We start from the raw sequence: 18244 nt of genomic DNA, 5'->3' as shown, positions 1-18244 counted from the left end.
AATTACGAATAGCTTCTGTTCATCATGGACAAAAGTAATACACTTCAAAAGTCACATATTTTCCAAATTTTTCCTTTTGCGTTGTGTATTTATTTATTACATCGATTTCTTAATTTAGCTATGCACATTTTTATTTATATATAACTGCAGTGAAAAAGCAACTGGAATGCATCCCTCCCGAAAATTTTGAGTTTTCCTTGCTAACATTTTAGACGGTCATAACCAGTTGTAACCGGACCCATGAGTTTCTATCGCTTTGGACCGCTTGGAACCGCTCTCAAGACGAGGTCAATAACGAAAACTTAGTTATTCCAGGTGGCATGGAGAGCTTCGTAGCAACTTTTCCGTAATAGTTTATTTTGCATATTACACCTTATCAGTCCCTTTTATGCTAATTACATCATTTTCATATCGAGATGTTTGTATCTGCAGAATACAAGAGGATAAATCACGTGTAATGTGTACACAAATTGCTGGTGTTACAAGATCTACAACGCCACCTATTTATAGAACATGATCCAAGTTTCAATGTAACAGTCCATTTCTGCCAATCTTTTCATTATCTTCATGAGTAACATTAAAATAGCATTGTTTCTGCAGCCAGCAGATAAACTTCAGAGACCTCTTATGATTTCATTAATAGCTGTACTCCCAGGTTCACCTGAGTGTGAACCCAGTGGATTGCAGACTGAAACTGCCCTTCTGCAGTCAATCTACTACCAGGGTATAGAGCATGATCTGGGGGATGGTCGTATAACCAGATAGCTCCGCTGCCCACTTATATCAGTGCCACCACAGGAAGGTGTCGCTCTTTACGAGAACACATATTGCATCAGGCTTTTCATTCATGCTGCTGATGGAAGGAATACAAAATACCTGTAACAAACATTTTTATTAGTAGTAAATGATGTCCAAACAAAATCTTGCCATTTATACATCATTTCATATAAAGCAAATTAGAATTATGGCAACATTCCTATGACCAATTAATTTACAAGCTGCTGGTGATGTTGAGGAAGGGCAAAAGGAGAGGAAAATGAGAGGAATGAGAAAAGAAACATAGGGGAAAGAACTAGTGATGGGAAAACGAAAGAGGATGATATGAAGGAAATAATAATGGGAGGAAAAATGGAAGGAGGAAGTAATGATGAGAAGAAACATGGAGAAAGGAAATAATGATGGGAGGAAACTGGTGAATTAGTGATAGGAAAACATGGAGGAAGGATTTTTTTTTTTGTAATGCATGGTAGAAGGAACCAAAGACCAGGAGCCCGCAAACCATTCCTTCCAAGAAAAAAAAAAAAAGTACAAAAGCGAGCCAAATTCAAGATTCGTTCACTTCGAGATGCCTGGACACATTGCATTTGAAAGACTGGAGTTCATAGGAAGTAGGAAATACAGAGGGAGATAGTTCCAGAGTTGACATGTTGTATAAATGAAGGACTGGGAGTAACAGTTAACTCTTCCATTAGAGAGCTGGACAGAAAAGGGATGAGAGTTTGTTGCTAGATGGGTGATACGTGGCTGTCGTAGAGGTGGAGGGATGCAGGCAGACAGTTCAGAGGAGCGGTGACCACTGAAGCAGCGACAAAAGAGATAAAGATGCAACAATGTGGCGAAGAGACAGAGTTTGAAGGGAGCCAGTAAGAGGAGGAGAGTTAAATGAGATGAAAAACCCTTGACTCCACCCTACTGAGGACAACTGTGTGGGGAGCCGCCCCACACATGAGGGGGGAAACAAGGAAATAGTGATGGGAAGAAACATATAAGATGGAAACAGTAACAGGAACATACAGGGAGGAAAGAGATGGAAAGAAACATACAGGATGAGGAAGGGGAAACAGCAATGAAGTGGAAAAGAGCTATAACTGGGGGTTAAGAGGTGGGTATAACTGTTGATCCCTTCAATCCAATGACGTACTTTTTAATATTTTTGCTATTTTCAGACAAGGTTAACCAGCACCAGGTGATTTTTCACTCTGGAGGGGTAAGTACAGTTTTAAATAACTTCATTGGTAAACATTATTTTTACGTTTAATACAATAACTTGGACAAAGCAAGAACAAATTACAGTACGAGAAGGGAGTGGGTAATCAATCAGACTGAAGGGGTTAAGTGAGGTGGAATGGAATAGGGGGGGGGGAGGGAAGTTTCCACTGTGGCAGATTTGTTTGGATGTGAACCCAGCAGCCTAGTGCAAGAAATTGGACTCTTCAGCTGTTGAGGTTATACTGAAGGACTGTTTGTGTTGTTAACACGTACCACGCTAGCAACATAGATCTACGTCTCCTTCAAAAACGCCGGTGACATAGATCAACATCCTGCATCACTGAGAAGTCACTGCAGGCAACCGAAGTAAAATGGAAGGTACGTAACTTGCTAACTTCAGACATTTCTCTGCTATGCTTAAAACATTGAGTTAGGAGCGTGGGATTCGAGCGAGTCATCAAAGGCTCACAGCTGCTCTGCTCTCTCAGTAACCTTCAAGATTCAGAGGTCGAGTGACACCAACCTGACTCGGTTCAACCTACTCTGTGACTTTGGTGATTACATTTGTTAGTGCCAGGGATCTCATATTGATGTACTAAGCCCATTTACCCATTAAAAAAAATCCAAAATCAGTTCACATGCTCACAGATGCTCAGCTCTCTCAGTAACCTCAAAGATTTCATAGGTAGAGTGGTACCAACCTGACTCGATTCAACCAACTGTCTGGCTTTAATGATTATTTTTATCAGTGCCAAGGATCTTGTATTGATGTATTAAGCCCACTCAGCCAGAAAAAAAAAATCCAAAATTTGTTCACAAGCTCACGGCCATTCTGCTCTCTCAGTAACCTCGAAGATTTTACAGGTAGAGTGGCACCAGCCTGACTCAGTTCAACCAACTTTTTGACCTTAGTGATTCCTTTTATTAGTGCCAGGGATCTTATATTAATGTATTAAGCCCATTTAGCAAAAAAAACAAAAAAACAAAATTGGCCAGCATAAAGGGGTACTGGTTTTCTTTTTTGCCCAGCGCGGTAAGAGCAAAGTGTGAGGTGCATGAAATGAATATATGTTGTTTGAGTGGATGCATTACAGTGGGGGCAAAGTAGACTGTTTTTGAGTTTCTTCCTGAGTTGTATTTTGTGCAGGATTGTCAGTGTTGTGAGTGAGGTGTATATGTGTTGTGCTGTGGCTGCATTAAACTGAAAGCATGGTGAACTGTTCTTAAGCTGCATTTTGCATTGGACTGTCTATACCGTGAGAGAGGTTTGTGAAGGGCATATGCTGAGAGAGTGAGGTGAGTGAGGTAACTCTGGTGTTGTGTGAGTGCCTGCATTACACTGACAGCATACTGTACTGTTCTTGAATTGCATATTGTATTGGTTCTGTAGCAAAGGATGTAAGCAAGGTGTATAATGAACTGGGTGGAAATAATGTAAGGATATGAAAAAAGAAATGAACTCTGATAGTAAATTTAACAAGGTTAGTGGGGGCGCTCACCATCCGCTCACTCGATGCACTGCTGCTTTGGGTGTCTGCCCTTTCCTCTCTTCCTCTTCTGTCTTTTTTTCCTTCATTCTTTCCTCTTCCTTCTGCCTATGGGTGACTCTACACTGAGTGACATGCCAAACGGTTTCCTGTATACCAGTAAATCATTTACTACGCTGGGTAGTAACTATATAACCAAATTACAGTGCCTGGTGGTGTAGTGGGTAATGAAGGCGCTCCAATTGGATTGAGCCGGTGTAGGTTTATATCCAAGGGATGGTTGGAGTTTATTGCTCACATAATGCCACTCAGGGATGAGTAAGACTGGTCACTCTCATCTTAAATGTCAGGACCAACTTGCCTAGCCCCGGGCTCCCACGCTCCTCATGGGCTAGCATAGGATTGGATGATGGATGGATGGATGAATGGATAAGATGAATGTCAGAGAGGAAAAGAAGAAACTGAAATGCACACGAGAAAAATGGGAAAGGAGATAAATTACCTAACAAGAATTAAAAAATGCCTTGTGTCTGAGAGGGTAGGGAGGAAGTGTCTGGAAAGGTTGGATATCATCTTAAGGCCACAAGTCAGACAACACACATGATGAAACAGCTCAAGACGTGATCATACAACATTATTTGCCTATGTAATCAATTAACTTAACAATGATAATCTGTTAAATCCTTTCCCTGATATGGTTCAGTACTATTATACAAAGCTAAACAAAGAAATAATTCATCATCATCATCCAGACCTCCTTTCCCACCCTTTACCCCTTTATCAAGAAAACAAAGCCAATCCCATACTTTCAGTCAATACACTATTGAAAAAAATACATTAATTATAAAAACACTTATTACATACTCCTTTGGGGGAACCAATGAACCTGGATTAAAAAATCTTTAATAAAACCGAATTGAAACTGATAACCTGGAAACTAAATTTACTGCACAGCTCAATGTACTTTCCATAAAAACATCTTTTTCATAATGCCAGATATGAGCTAAACAGTCAATACAGTAAACAATGCTTAGTGATGTCAGAAAAATATATAAAAATTTAAGAATCACAACAGAATAAAGGAAAACTATTCCAGTCATCCAATAAGCACAATGAATTAAAAACAATTATATTTAGAGTGAACAGCATTCATCTTTTTATTCCAGTCATCAAATAAGCACAATGAATTATAAACAATTATGTTTAGAGTAAACAGCATTCATCTTTTTACATCAAACACTGAGTACTGAGCCTTTATCAGTGAAGCCATTTGCAATAATAAAACTATTGCATATTTATCAACCAAATTATCTATGACTGTGCAGCAAAAAATCTCTCAATAACTATGAAATGTAATGATGTAAAACGGTGAACTGGATGAAGGCAATTACACATCATGCGTGAAAACCCGACTAAGCCACATTCTGCCACTGATCAGGCCAAAGGCATCACACTGCTTTGAAACTGCCATATAATCTCCCCTAATTTTCATTTTTACAAATTTATTAATATCTAACACCCTAAACATCCCATAATTAATTTAGCCTATTAAACTCACCTCTGCCAATATGCAAAGCCACATGACTGTGTATTTACAGAGAAAAAGCTATAGGGAAGCAAAAAGAAGAAGAATAAAAAAAATGAAACATATAATTTGAGTATCTAGGCTAACACTACACTATATGAAGTCGTCGTATTCATTGTAGCCACCAAAGTCATTGCTGATGTCGTCCTGGAAAATAAAAGCAAACAATTGGTACAGTACTATACACATATGTTTAAATATACACACAAAAATTATGCCATGTTTCTTTGTTTCTTCTTAAAGGAATCCCCATATTGAAGTTGGCCATGGTACAGCTTCTGTTTTCTATGGAATGGATGCTACACCAAATGCCAAAGGCAGAGATAAGTATTTTTCAACAGTTACTAGAAACTTCTGGGAAAAGAGAAACATGAGATGTGTAAAAAGATCTGTAACAGTGTAAGAGTCTCAGCTTGGACTGTGACTCTATGCATTTGTGGATGAATGCTTCCTGCCAAAGAGTAATGATTCTGTGGTTAATTAGCCGGCTTGCTTTAACAGTTCACTCTCTGATAGCAATACCTCTCAGAACGATGGTAGCAACTCTAGTATCAGAGCTCCAGCCATCACATGAGAAATTCAAAATGTGAATGACATACAAATAACAAAAAAAGGAGTCATGGTACAGGCATAGTTACAACATGACAGATGAAAGTGTATTGAGTATTTCATAAGGACATCATGAATGACACAGTAACCCCTTCACCTTGGAAAATTTCTGCTGAAAGGGTTTCAGTTGATTCTGTTTCTGACCCCTTCTATCTCAGAATTTCTCATGAACCTGCCTGATGATTGTGAAAATTAAACTCAAAACATCATCACCATCTTGAAGATAGTTACTATAAGCGAAATGTATTATCATCATCATCATCAAGACCTCCTTTCCCAACCTAGGGCAGGGTGAATATTAACAACATCCAGACAAAGCAAATTTGCCTAATCCAATGGGCCATGCTTCCATTCACTCACCATTCAATAATGAATAAAAACTGTATTCTGCACTCCATAATATGCTGGATTAGGACAATAATATGGGCCAAGTTACAGTGAAAGAACAAACAGTCAATCAAGTAATACTGAAGTTGCATCATCAACTCACCGCAATGGCTCCCTGTCCTACATTGAGCTTTGCCTTGCCACCACCCTTCTTTTTACTCTTGGGCTTGTTGGCGCGCACCTTTTCGTTGTACAAAGAGTTGAGCACCGCAGACACCCGCTTCACTTCCTCCTGCTCCACTGTAACAGGATGCAAAAATAATTAACCCAATGAATCAGGGTGATGCTCTTACTAATGCTTTTCTTGTTGCTTACAGACATCATCATCATCCATGTCTCTTTTCCCACCTAAGGAGTGGGGTGAGGTAAAAGAAAGAAAGAAAAAAAAAAAAAATTAGAAAACTGGCGAACACCTGCCAATTAAATGGGTCACAATCAACACTCAGGTCCCTGAAAATTTGGTGAAACCTACAGCAGGTGCCTTGTACAGAAGGGTTTTATTAATCATATATCTTACCATTCAATTTGAAAAGTCTGTCCTGAGGCATATAACACTGTTGGAATATGGCAACAATAAGATTAAAAAGACATCTCCAGGGTCACAGTAAAAAACAGTATACACATACTGATCAATGAGAATACTGTTTGATTGGCTCAGAGTTCATTAAAGTGGAAATTCAGTAAACGAGTGCTTGATAAACAGCACCAGGTTTACAGTATACTGCTTACTGAAGTTAGAAAGAACAAATTGTCAGTTTATTTAGGCTACTTCCAAATGTACACATTATCTGGCACATGAGAGCAATGTAAAACAAGAAAATTATGCTGCTTTTACTCTAACCTGGCCTGAAATTACCCTCGCTAAAATCTAATATACTATAGCACTAGCCGTGTGTGTGTGTGTGTGTGTGTGTGTGTGTGTGTGTGTGTGTGTGTGTGTGTGTGTGTGTGTGCATTTTGTTTCATTCTTAAAGGCTCCAACATGCTTGCATGCGTCGGCCTTGGTCACCCAATGGCGGCTCTCCATTCTGCAACGATCCATTGCAGCCTCCCTGTTCAGTCCCTTAACCCTGAGGCTGATGACCTCGTCCCATGTCTTTCTCGGTCTACCCCTCATAACCCCACCCCCAATATTAACACTTCTCACCTTCCTCACCCAACTATCATCCCCTTTCCTCTCCACATGTCCAAACCATCTTAATCTACCTCTCCTCATCACAACACCAATACACTCCAGTCCCATCCTACCTCTCAACTCTTCCATCGTGAACCCAACCCCCACAGACCTTGGACGCTGGGACGCACTACACATCCACCTAATCATTGTCATTTCTGTACATCTGAGCTGGTGAATATCCTCCTCCTCTACTGCCCAGGTCTCACTGCCATACAGCATTACACTCCTAACACATACTGCATACAAAAACCCCTTAGCATGTAGGGAGAGTCCTCTCAATGTCAGGAGAGGCAAGAGCTCCCTGAACTTCTTCCAACTGTGTGTGTGTGTGTGTGTGTGTGTGTGTGTGTGTGTGTGTGTGTGTGTGTGTGTGTGTGTGTGTATGTATTTTGGGCAGCTGAAACTACATATTCAAATCGCACCAAAATTGGCACAAAAATTGCAAAATATTCACGGATGTGAATATTTTCCCATCGCGATTGAAAAACTTTTACTATATTTAATGAGCAATCACATTCTGACCAAAAAATGCCGCTCCAGGCGCCCGGCATAGGATCTCCGTAGAATTTTGTGCCCATAGGTATAACTAAAAAAAAATACAGCAGAGCGAGAGTCCTCCGCAGGAGCAAGTGCGAGGGGCCCAAAGGGCCCACGAGCACTTGTGCTGAGCTATAAAAACAAACATAAAATATGATGCTAGTCATAAAGTGCTACAGAAATGATAATTTGCAGTGGTCTTTTCTTTCCCACTGATCAACGTGAATAAGCAGCAAATGGACATAAATTAGGGCCAAATTAAGGTAAAAGATCTATATTGAATGCATTATCCCTAGAATTAACAAAACACAAAGAACATACAAGGAATACATCAAACACAAATCTGAACTAAACATCACTTACGATTTTGACATAAATCTCTTGACAGGTCCTCTACGAATGTAACAAAGTATGGCTTCTTTTCCAAGCGGTCGGTTGATCTAATCTTGGCTACCAACGCTTTCCTAAATGAGGTAATTCCTTCAACTGTTGACAGGTTGATTTCATCTAACAATTTATTTTCTGGAAAAGAAAATGGGCAATAATAATAGTAATAGTAATAGTAATAATAATAATAATCATCATCATCATCATCACCATCATCATACCTGTGTTGCCCCATGAGGAGAGTAGGAGCCTGGGGCTAGGCAAGTTGGTCCTGACATTTAAGATGTGTGACCAGCCTTACTCATCCCTGATTGGCATTATGTGAGCCTTAAACCCCAACCATCCCTTGGATATAAACCTGCTGCAGCTCAATCCTATTGGAATACCTTAATTGCCCACTAAACCATCAGAAGCCATAATTTGGTTATATGGTTACCACCCAGCATAGTAAATTCCTGGTGTACAGGAAACCATTTGGCTTGTCACTCAGCGCAGAGTCACCCGTAGACAGATGGAAATGGAAAAAATAAAATAAAAACAGAAGAGGAAGGATGGAAAGAAGGAGAGGAAAGGGCAGGAACCCAAAAGCAGCACTACATCAAGTGAGTGAATGGTCAGCACCCCCACCAACCACTAACAATGATAATAATAATAGTAATAATCATCATCATCATCATCATCATCATCATACAGTATCACCAATTTTCCCCACCTCAAGGTGGAGTCACACTGGGCAAAAGTGGCTAACACGTTAGCCACTTTGAGCCGCTTTCACTTACTCTTGCCTCCTGCACTAATTAAATATTTCATTCACAGTTAAAAACGTGATGAAAAATTTATATTAGCTCATCTGAGTCCTTATCACAGTAACAAACCTCCTAGCAAGCTGAATCCCACTGACTGATGGTCATTCAGATTACAAAAACGGCTAACATGTTGGCCGTTTTCTGCCCACTGTGACACCAGCTTTACAATGGAGTGATGCTGAGTTTAAAAAGCAAGGAATTATTGTGGGGAATGAATAGAGAGATGAATTATTTGGACAAATAGAAGAGGAGATTATCATCACTACAAACCCACTTCCTAAATATATTATCACTTCTCACCTTCCTCACCCTATTATCATCCCCCATCCTCTCCACATGTCCTAACCATCTCAATCTACCTCTCCTCATCACAACACCAATACACTCCAGTCCCAGCCTTCCTCTCAACTCTTCCATTGTAAACCCAGCCCCTCCAGGCCTTGGACGCAGGGACGCACTGCACATCCACCTAATCATCTGTCATTTCTGTACGTCTGAGCCGGCGAATATCTTCCTCCTTCACTGCCCAGGTCTCACTACCATACAGCATTACACTCCTAACACATGCTGCATACAAAGACCCCTGAGCACGTAGGGAACCTAAGGGATAACTCCATAGGAGCAGTTGCTTATCTGCATTCAAAATAGCTGCTTGATTAGACGGATGAGACATAACAACAAGTACCAAACAAGATGCTTCAGCTATGAATAAGCCTCTTATAATGAAAGGGTTGATCAATCCTATATCAGAACTTCCCACTTCAAAGAGTTCATCCAAAGCCAAATAAAAAGGTCAGAAGATGGTAAGGGTAACATGTAAAAGATCTCCCATGGCTCAACTGATAAAGCACATGTCTGCTACATATAACATAAACCAAGGACTTTCTGTAGTCACTTTGCCTCATACCTTCCTCGGTAACACTACTACTGCCGGTGCCCATCAATTCCTTAGCCACCTGTAAGTCTGCATCTTCCTGCACCTTCTGAAGCCGTAGTTTCTCCGCCAGTCTCTGGTCAGGGGTCATAGCATTTGCCACATCCTCAACCTCTTTCTTTTTTCTCTCAATGGCTTCTGCTTGTTTGGCCTACACAACAGTTGGAAATATTACAGAAATTAAATCAAATGATGTCATATTGTATTTTTTACAAATCTCCATACTGAATTTAGCCAAGATACAACTGATATTATCTATGGAATGGGAAGTAAACCATGTCAAAACCAACTAAACACTTCCCAAAAGTTATTGGACACTGCCGTGATAAGAGAACGCTAACATGCATAGTAAGATTTGTGACAATGTACAGCTTCAGCCTGGACATTAAATGCTTTAAAAATTCAGTGCAATGACTCACACTCAGTGAACAATATTACAGTATTTGCATCAAGCAAGCCTAGAGGCAAGAGCTGGTGGTGAAAAAATTATAAACGTAACTGCAAGACATACCATCTTATTGTTTTTCTTTTCTATTTCCATTTTTTTCATCTTTGGTTGATCCCTAATTACTTTAAGCAGTAAGTGGTTGGCTACCAATGACCCTGAGAGGTACTATCAGGAGACTGAAATGTCGCTAAAAGCCTGGTAACTAGCCGTAAGTAAACAAAGCCCAATCTGAGACTCTCACAATAACAAATGTTATTACAGCACATTTCAACAAATCTTTTTTTCCCAGCAGTTTTCAGCAACTGTTTAAAAGTATATAGTTAGCTGGTTCTGACACACAGTTTAACCTCCAGTTCACAGAAAACATCAACTGTACCATGGCTAACCTAAACAGGGGGTCAGTTTATTGACTGAAAACAATATGTTCCTGATATACCGTAAGACTCTTTACCTAAATATAAATTAGTAATACAATTATTTCAGTGCTGTCACAGCGCCTGCCAATAATATAATCCTAACATTATACTCTTAATCTTTAAATAAAACATTTGGTCATATATCAAGTGCTGCCAAAGGTGCCATTTACTTACTGTCCTTCCAGTGTTGTTGTTGTAGCCCCAGGTTCATTTGGACATAAACCCAGTGGACTGCAGGCTAAAGCTGGCCTTCCCCTGCAGTCCACCATCCTCCTTTTAAGGGACAGGGAGGGAGTTGAGAAACATTTGTATAACTGGAGAGTGCAACCTCCCTGATATATTGGTGCCACCAAATGAAGGCATCCCTCTCCAGCACCACTGGACTTCTATACCTTCCACCAACTATGGATAAAACTACTACAGTACTCATTTAATGCACAACTTGGATAGTGTAAAAGAAAATGAAATATGGTAGGAAATCCACCCAGCATTCTGTTGCCAAAGCTACTACACTTCTTTCACCTGAACTTGACCTAGATTTTAATTCTTTTGTAGTTATTTCATGTAGTTCACTGACAAAAGAAGGTAATTCTATGTGTGTACACCCTTTTCATAGCATCTATCTGTGACCAGCTTCATATTCAGGTGTTAAATCTCTTGCTAAACAAAGCATTCAAAAGGGAGAGATGACAAATTTAGGCCAAGCTAAAGTGAAAAGAAGTAAAGCAAAAATGTGCCAGTTTTCATACTTCCCTCTTCAACTCAAAACCAACATTGTATCAACTCACCTCCTTTTCTGCTATGATCTCAGCCAGTTTCTTTTTTTTCTTCTTGGCTGTGAGGGTGCCTGTATCTGGAGGTGCCTCTTTGTCTTTTTCCTTATCATCCTCTTCATCATCCCAGTTATCCTGCAACACAGAAAATATAACATAACTAAGCATGGACCCTGAAGAGCACACGTCGAGTGACAGTTGTGGAAGTCATGGGCAAAATGCATGCAGTGTTATACAAAGTTATAGACAGAAAAGCAAGGAAGTGAAGGAGTGGTGCAATGTTGATGTGGATGTGCTACAAAGAATGAGGAGTGATACAGTACTTTGAGTTGGTTTGTCCAAGTGGACAAAATGAAGAATGAGAGAGTAACGTGCAAAAAAGGTGTACAGTAATCCCTCGATTATCCAACATAACAGAGCCAAAGACATGTCTGGGTAATGGCTCCATCCAGATAATGGACTTCTCCTCTGGCCCCCATCTGTACATAACCTAACTCTGAAGGCCAGTGTAAGAGGCCACTACAGTGCATCGTACAACACTTGTTCCTGTTGTTTAACATTATCTGGTCAAGCATACCTATAAATCACAGCCAAGCAATTACCATGGTCAAGCAGACCCATCAACCACAGACAGCAATCACCATGGAAGGGCATACCCTACTGTGATATGAAAACATGAAAAAACTGGCTATGCAAGAAAAATGCAGTGGGCACACAAAATATAATGGTAAAATGGAATAGAATCATGATAAAATAGTATAAAATCACAGTACAGTGCAGGAAGCTACAATAAAATCATCATCAACACTCACCATTCAACCATCCTGCATCAGTCTTACCCAGGATCTCCCACTTCTAAAGAGACAGCACTACCCTCTTCCTTTTCCCTGGAGGAGGGGCCATCATCCCACACCCTAGGAAGAGGCATGTAAGGAATAGCAAGGCCTGAAGCAAATAAGGAACCACAAAAGCCACTACATGCACTGCCATAACAACTGTCTGAGAGAAGCTGCTTACTACACTGTCACCAGGCAGGAACTGGGAATGACCGAGGGGGTCTCTAGTGGAGACTGGGTGAACTACCCAGCCAGACAGGGTGGCGCCACTGGGCTATTCCCACCTGGCCGGGTGCGAAAATGTTCGTGCAGCCACAATTTCCACCTGGACGCATGCATTTTGTCCAGATGTTATGAAAAAATGTACAAATAATGGTTTCAAACAGCCAGATCACAGAGTCCAGGTAATGGATTGTCCGGGTACTGGACGTCCAGATACTCGAGAGATTACTGTATGTGAGTGAGATGGTAATGATAATTATGATGAAATAAAGCTACCCAGTTTACTCTACAGCAATACTGTAACTGCCAAATGTTGAAAATAAGATAGCAGTCTAAGCTAGGAAACTGACAAACTGATAAAGGTACTGAAAGGCCATGACAGCAATTCAATTACTACTTACTTTGTTAAGTTACCTTTGCTACTTTCAACTCTTTCATTCATTAACAATGGAGCTAAGGTCAGCCTCCAATCATGCCAAGTAGTCCCTCATCCACACCCTCCTCTTGGATGACTTTGTGTAGGATGTTGTAATCACAGTTGGGTATTCTTGTATTGGTGGATGGTAAGCTAGTTTTGCTAGCCACTTATCTAGCTTGGTCTTGAAGGTCTCCAGGTTGGTCCAACCGATGGTCTGGAGCCAGCAGGGGAGGCAATGGAAAAGACAAGGCCCATTGTGTGACGAGCAGTTCTAAATCAGTGTCTTCATTCACTGTGTGTTGCCTTCAGGCCCTCAGTCATAACACAGCCACCTTTTACTTGGGTGATGAATTACTATGGTTCCAGCATTTGCTACCCTGCCTTCTAGCATTTTCCACAAGTACATTACAGTCCAGCACTCCCATCTCCTCTGCAGGGAGTACAGTTTTAGCTGGGAGAGCCTTTCCCAATAGCTGTGATGCTGTATTCCCTGGATTTTGTTTGTGAAGGCTCTCTGAAGGGCTTTATGAACAGCTATTTCTTGTATATCATGTGGGGATCACAGCTGGCAGCAGTATTCTAGTCTTGGAAGAACAAAGAGACTTCCACAGAGTTTTCCTACAAACTTTCTCCCTTGTAGCGAAAGTCCTCAGTATTCAGACAATCATGGTTCAGTCAGTCTCAACTGTCCTGGTGATTTGCTTGGTGATGGTTGCATCCCTACTTATCATTACCCCAGATCTCTAACATATTCTTGGTCCTGAGTAAACTGGTCACTGTAGTGGTAACTATAGTCGCGGTGCGCGACTCTGAGGTTGTCATTATCGTGCCCTGGCAACCTACCCATCAACAGTGCATCCGATTTTGTGTATAATATGATATGCTTGTGATTCGTGTATAAGGTGTTTGTGTATAATAATATTCGTGTATAATAATATGATTCATGTTTAATATGATACAAAATCGGATGTACTTTGATATGCTGGTTGCCTGGGTACGATAATTACAACTTCAGAGTCACGCGCCGCTACTATAGTTGACATTTTCAGTTCCTTGTCCTATATTAAAGTGTTTCCTGTTCATAGTGGTAACAAGTCAATCCATCATCATCATCATCCGGACCTTCTTTCCCACCCTAGGGCAGAGTGAGGAGCAGCAATGTCCAGACAGCCCAAGTCTGCCCAATCCAATAGGTCTCACTTCCATTCACTCATCATTCAAGCCCCCGGAATCCTGGCTCTATCTGATTCACCAAAAAACTTCCACCACATTCTATAGCTTCCCATAAACATACCTGATAGAACCCAATTCCAAAACATTCCAGTGAGGTTAGATTAGGCTGTTAGACTGTTAGGCTATGATAGATTAAATCTGATTAGGTTGTAAGGTTACATTAATCGGGACAAAACAACTGGGGCAGATTGACATGGGAGCTGGATCAGCCTGAAAGTTACATACTTCACAATCTCCCAACACTTTTCATCAATGACACTTCACTACAAACCCCTTTCTCAGAGTCATTAATCTTCCTGGAGGGTAATTAATCTCCCTGGGTCATTAGCAAAGTATCCAGGCAGAAGGACCAAAGTACAGATCTCTTTTATTTCCTACAAACTTTTCCTGAAGCTGTTGAAAAATGAATATGGCATCAGTGGTCCTTCTGCCTGGTATAAACCCAAACTGCATCTCATCAATATTCACTATTTCTCTAATCATACTTTCTAGAACTCTCTCCATTACCTTCAATATCCGGTCCAAAAGCTTTATACCTCTATAATTTCCTCTTTCCAGGGCATCACCCTTCCCCTTCTACACATTTACAGCTACACTCTTCAGCCAATCATCTGGGGCAACACACTCATATGTAACTGTACTTATCAAATCGGTGAACATGTGCCAGCAGAGCCGGAAAAGGCTGTGATTGTAACCCTGTACAAAAATTGACGTGAGTGAAAAGAGTACAAGAATTATCGCGGCATAAGTTTACTGAGTGTTGTAGGAAAAGTATATGGAAGAAATATTATAGAGCAAGTAAGAGAGATCTCAGAAGTCCTGGTGAGTGATAAACAGGGTGGCTTTAGGAGTGGCAGAGGATGTGTGGGTCAAATATTTGCAGTTCGACAGATAGTGGAGGCTTGTGAGAAGGACTATACGGTGTTTATGGCATTTATGGACCTGGAAAAAGCATACAGCAAAGTAGACAGAGAAGGACTGTAGAAGATTTTGCGCATGTACAGTGTAGATGGTATGGTGCTAGGTGGCGTCAAGAATTTGTAAGAAGGTAGTGAGGCATATGTAAAGGTACACTGGCATCTAAGTGAATAGTTCACAATGTGGGCATGTGACAGAGCTGTGTGATGTCCCCATGGTTGTTCAATATATATATGGATGGGGTGATGAGAAAAGTAAAAACACTGCTGGTAATGAATGGTGAAGGATGGATTATCTCAAATTTGATGTATGCTAATGATGCAGTGCTACCTGCAAATACCGGACAAGAGCTTGGTGGACTAGTGCAGAGTTTTGCTGATGCCTGTGAGCATTGTGCATTGAGAGCAAATGTAGAAAAGGGTAAAGTGATGCTATCCAAGAGGGAAGGTGACTCCCACTGTGATGTTACAGTGAATGGAGAGAGACTGGAATTGGTGAAAGTTCAAATACCTGGGTACAGTGATAGAAAAAGAGAGGAAAATGTGCAAAACTGGAAAGCAGAGTGACACAAGGAAGGGAGGTAGCTGGTGCTATGAGGGCTTTGGTAAGAAACAGAGGCTTGAGTGGTATAGCTGCACAAGGCTTACGTGAGGTGCCAACTTCAACATATGGATGTGAGACTATGGTGTGGTATGAAAATGAAAAGTCATGAGTGAGGGCAATGGAGATGAGACTGTTGAGTGGATGGGATATGAAACAATGTGATTCGTACAAGATGCAGAGTAAGGAAATATGTGGACACCAGAATTGAAGAGAGTGTACCGAGATGGTAAGGTGAAATGGAGAGAATGGATAACTATAGAGTGGTGTAAAAAGTACATCTGAGTGAATCTGAAGGAGGGAGGAGATGAGGTAGGCCATGGAGAAGATGGAGGGATATGGTGGATGAGTGTGAGGAAGAGAGGTATGGGAGTCAGTGAGGCTAGAGAACTGACAACAGATCGAGCTGGCTGGATGAATGTTGTGAGAAGTGCATGATCGGAGATTTGGCACCCCTTTTTAATATGACAGCGTTGGGACTGACTCCATCAGACACGTTTATGTGAAGCTACACAATGTGGTGAAAGTCAGTCAGGTTTCCGGGGGACTTGAATGATGAGTGAATGGAAGTGTGGCCCATTGGAGTGGGCAAACCTGGGCTGTCTGGATGCTGCTACTCCTCACCCTGCCCTAGGGTGGGAAAGGAGGTCTGGATGATGATGATCAAGTTGGTAACTAACTCAATTCCTATATCACCAAAGGCTTTCAGCATTTCAGCAGTCAACCCAGACATGCCTGCTGCCTTTCCCACCTACATCCTGCCTACTGCCCTGGTCATAGTAGCAGCATCAAACAAAGGCCAAGGGCCAAACACTGGATCTGTTGGAGCCAAACCTTTCCTGTTCCAGTCAAATTCCTTATTCAACAAACTGTTGTAATGCTCTCTCCTGGCATCTTTAATATGCCCCACTGTTCACCAATTCTATGACTTAATCCCAAGTCGTGGTTGTGTGAAATTCAATTAGCCTTGATTATGATGTACAAATGAGCTTTCTTGGTTATTTTTAACATCAGCCCTCTTATCTGGCTACACCTGACCTTCAAATGAGCTGAATGGGATAAAGGAGCTTGGTCAGGCTGGAAAAAACATGTTATGGGAAACTTGCATATTTAGCCTAAACCAAGATCTTTCCAGAAGTATTAGAAGCAACCACTCCATAATCACAACTTTCTATTCAGTAATAAACATTGGAGGGGGAATTTTCAAAGCTTGAAAAAGATCACTGGGTACATCTCATGGGCAAAATGTTTACATCTGACCCCCATCCTGTTGCATTTCTTTTTCTATCTCTGACCTTGACAATTAGTGATTCAATCAGGCGTAAATTAAATGTAATGACAACTAGCTACTTCAAACCTGATTTTATACTAGAAAGCTGGCACAGATGATGCAAATGGTTATAATTCCAGTATATTCTTTAACCTGTAACAAATCTGATAGCACTTTCTAAAATCTACCTTACAACCAGCTTCAATTTCATACAGCTTCGGACTAACTGACTCTAGGCATCCATAAAGAAAATTTCGATGCATACAAGTTCTCTACTTACTTGAAAGTTTGACAGGTATGGATAGAATGGGAGAAAAACATATTGCCAACCTTTATTTCATCATCTTCGTCCTCGCCCTCCCATTTGTCAGTCTGTCGTGCTACATTCACCGCGGGAGGCTCGAAATCATCTGCGTCTGGAAATCAACACCCGTGAATCAATACCATTTCTAGAATATCAAACACTTAGGTCCACTGTCGCTTGACTAATGGTAAATTTAGTGGGTGACATGTGGGACTTACCCCAAGATACGTCCGACATGTTGATGGCCTGAGTCCCACAATGCCTTGGTCGTACTACTACTCGCCCGTTCTCGGGGACGGGACGGTTGCAAATTTTTGTGTAATATGAGTGAATACTTCATGAATTACATGTCTGTAAGCTTTACTAGTGCCATAGATTATTTTCTTACGTTATAGTCTGTGAATTACAATGGAACTTTTCTTGTGTATGTCTTATGTGCCTGTGACATGCCTGTCGATCAAATTTACCGATTACGCAGTTGGACAATAAATATCTATCACAAACTTCACTCAAACAGCTGTGTTCTGATTTCCTTTCAACGCGGATATGCTAAGCGGGGCCTCTTTTGAAATATTTATTGTAAAGGGGATACAGAGTACTTATACAACAGGAGGCGTTATTCCTCAAGAATTTTACCTTAACTACAATGAAGTTATCAACTAACAGTAATCACACTTTTTTTAAAAGCATAGATGTTGTGATTCACTACAGGTTCTACCACTGAAATTTTTCATTTAAGTTACGCCTAACATCTATCCTCAACAAGTTCTTCGTCGTTCGTCACAAATGAGAAAGCGCGCCAAAACGTTCCCTGAATGAATGGAATGGAAATGTTTATTGTTGTAAAAGGTACAGAGTGCTAATACGACAAAAGAAGGTGGTGGGTCTTGCCACACAGGCACACACCT

The 18244-nt window shown here is 40.8% G+C and overlaps 1 protein-coding gene across 1 annotated transcript; it reads right to left on the bottom strand.

The window, feature by feature from the left end:
• Positions 1 to 881: 881 nt before the first annotated feature.
• On the bottom strand, positions 882 to 17625 carry eIF3j (eukaryotic translation initiation factor 3 subunit j). Its single transcript, XM_080265743.1, has 7 exons — positions 17555 to 17625; positions 17363 to 17448; positions 11551 to 11670; positions 9872 to 10049; positions 8135 to 8293; positions 6161 to 6297; positions 882 to 5208 (listed from the first exon to the last, which is right to left on the bottom strand). Exons 1-7 carry the CDS (start codon positions 17571 to 17573, stop codon positions 5155 to 5157), a joined length of 753 nt encoding a protein of 250 aa, XP_080121869.1. The 5' UTR covers positions 17574 to 17625; the 3' UTR covers positions 882 to 5154.
• Between the last annotated feature and the right edge of the window lie 619 nt (positions 17626 to 18244).

The sequence above is a fragment of the Coenobita brevimanus genome, chromosome 1 (genome assembly GCF_032717465.1).
Source record: "Coenobita brevimanus isolate Jiangsu-jjx chromosome 1, ASM3271746v2, whole genome shotgun sequence".
Taxonomy (NCBI): Eukaryota; Metazoa; Arthropoda; class Malacostraca; order Decapoda; family Coenobitidae; genus Coenobita; species Coenobita brevimanus.
This window is presented reverse-complemented; position numbering and strand designations above follow the sequence as displayed.

Bases quoted from the DNA above. Each gene is read 5' to 3' on its own strand.
- eIF3j (XM_080265743.1), bottom strand. The intron at 6,298-8,134 runs GTAAGTGATGTT...ATCCTGTTACAG, and splicing joins AAGAGATTTATGTCAAAATC to TGGAGCAGGAGGAAGTGAAG. The intron at 5,209-6,160 runs GTGAGTTGATGA...TTTATTTTCCAG, and splicing joins TAGGACAGGGAGCCATTGCG to GACGACATCAGCAATGACTT.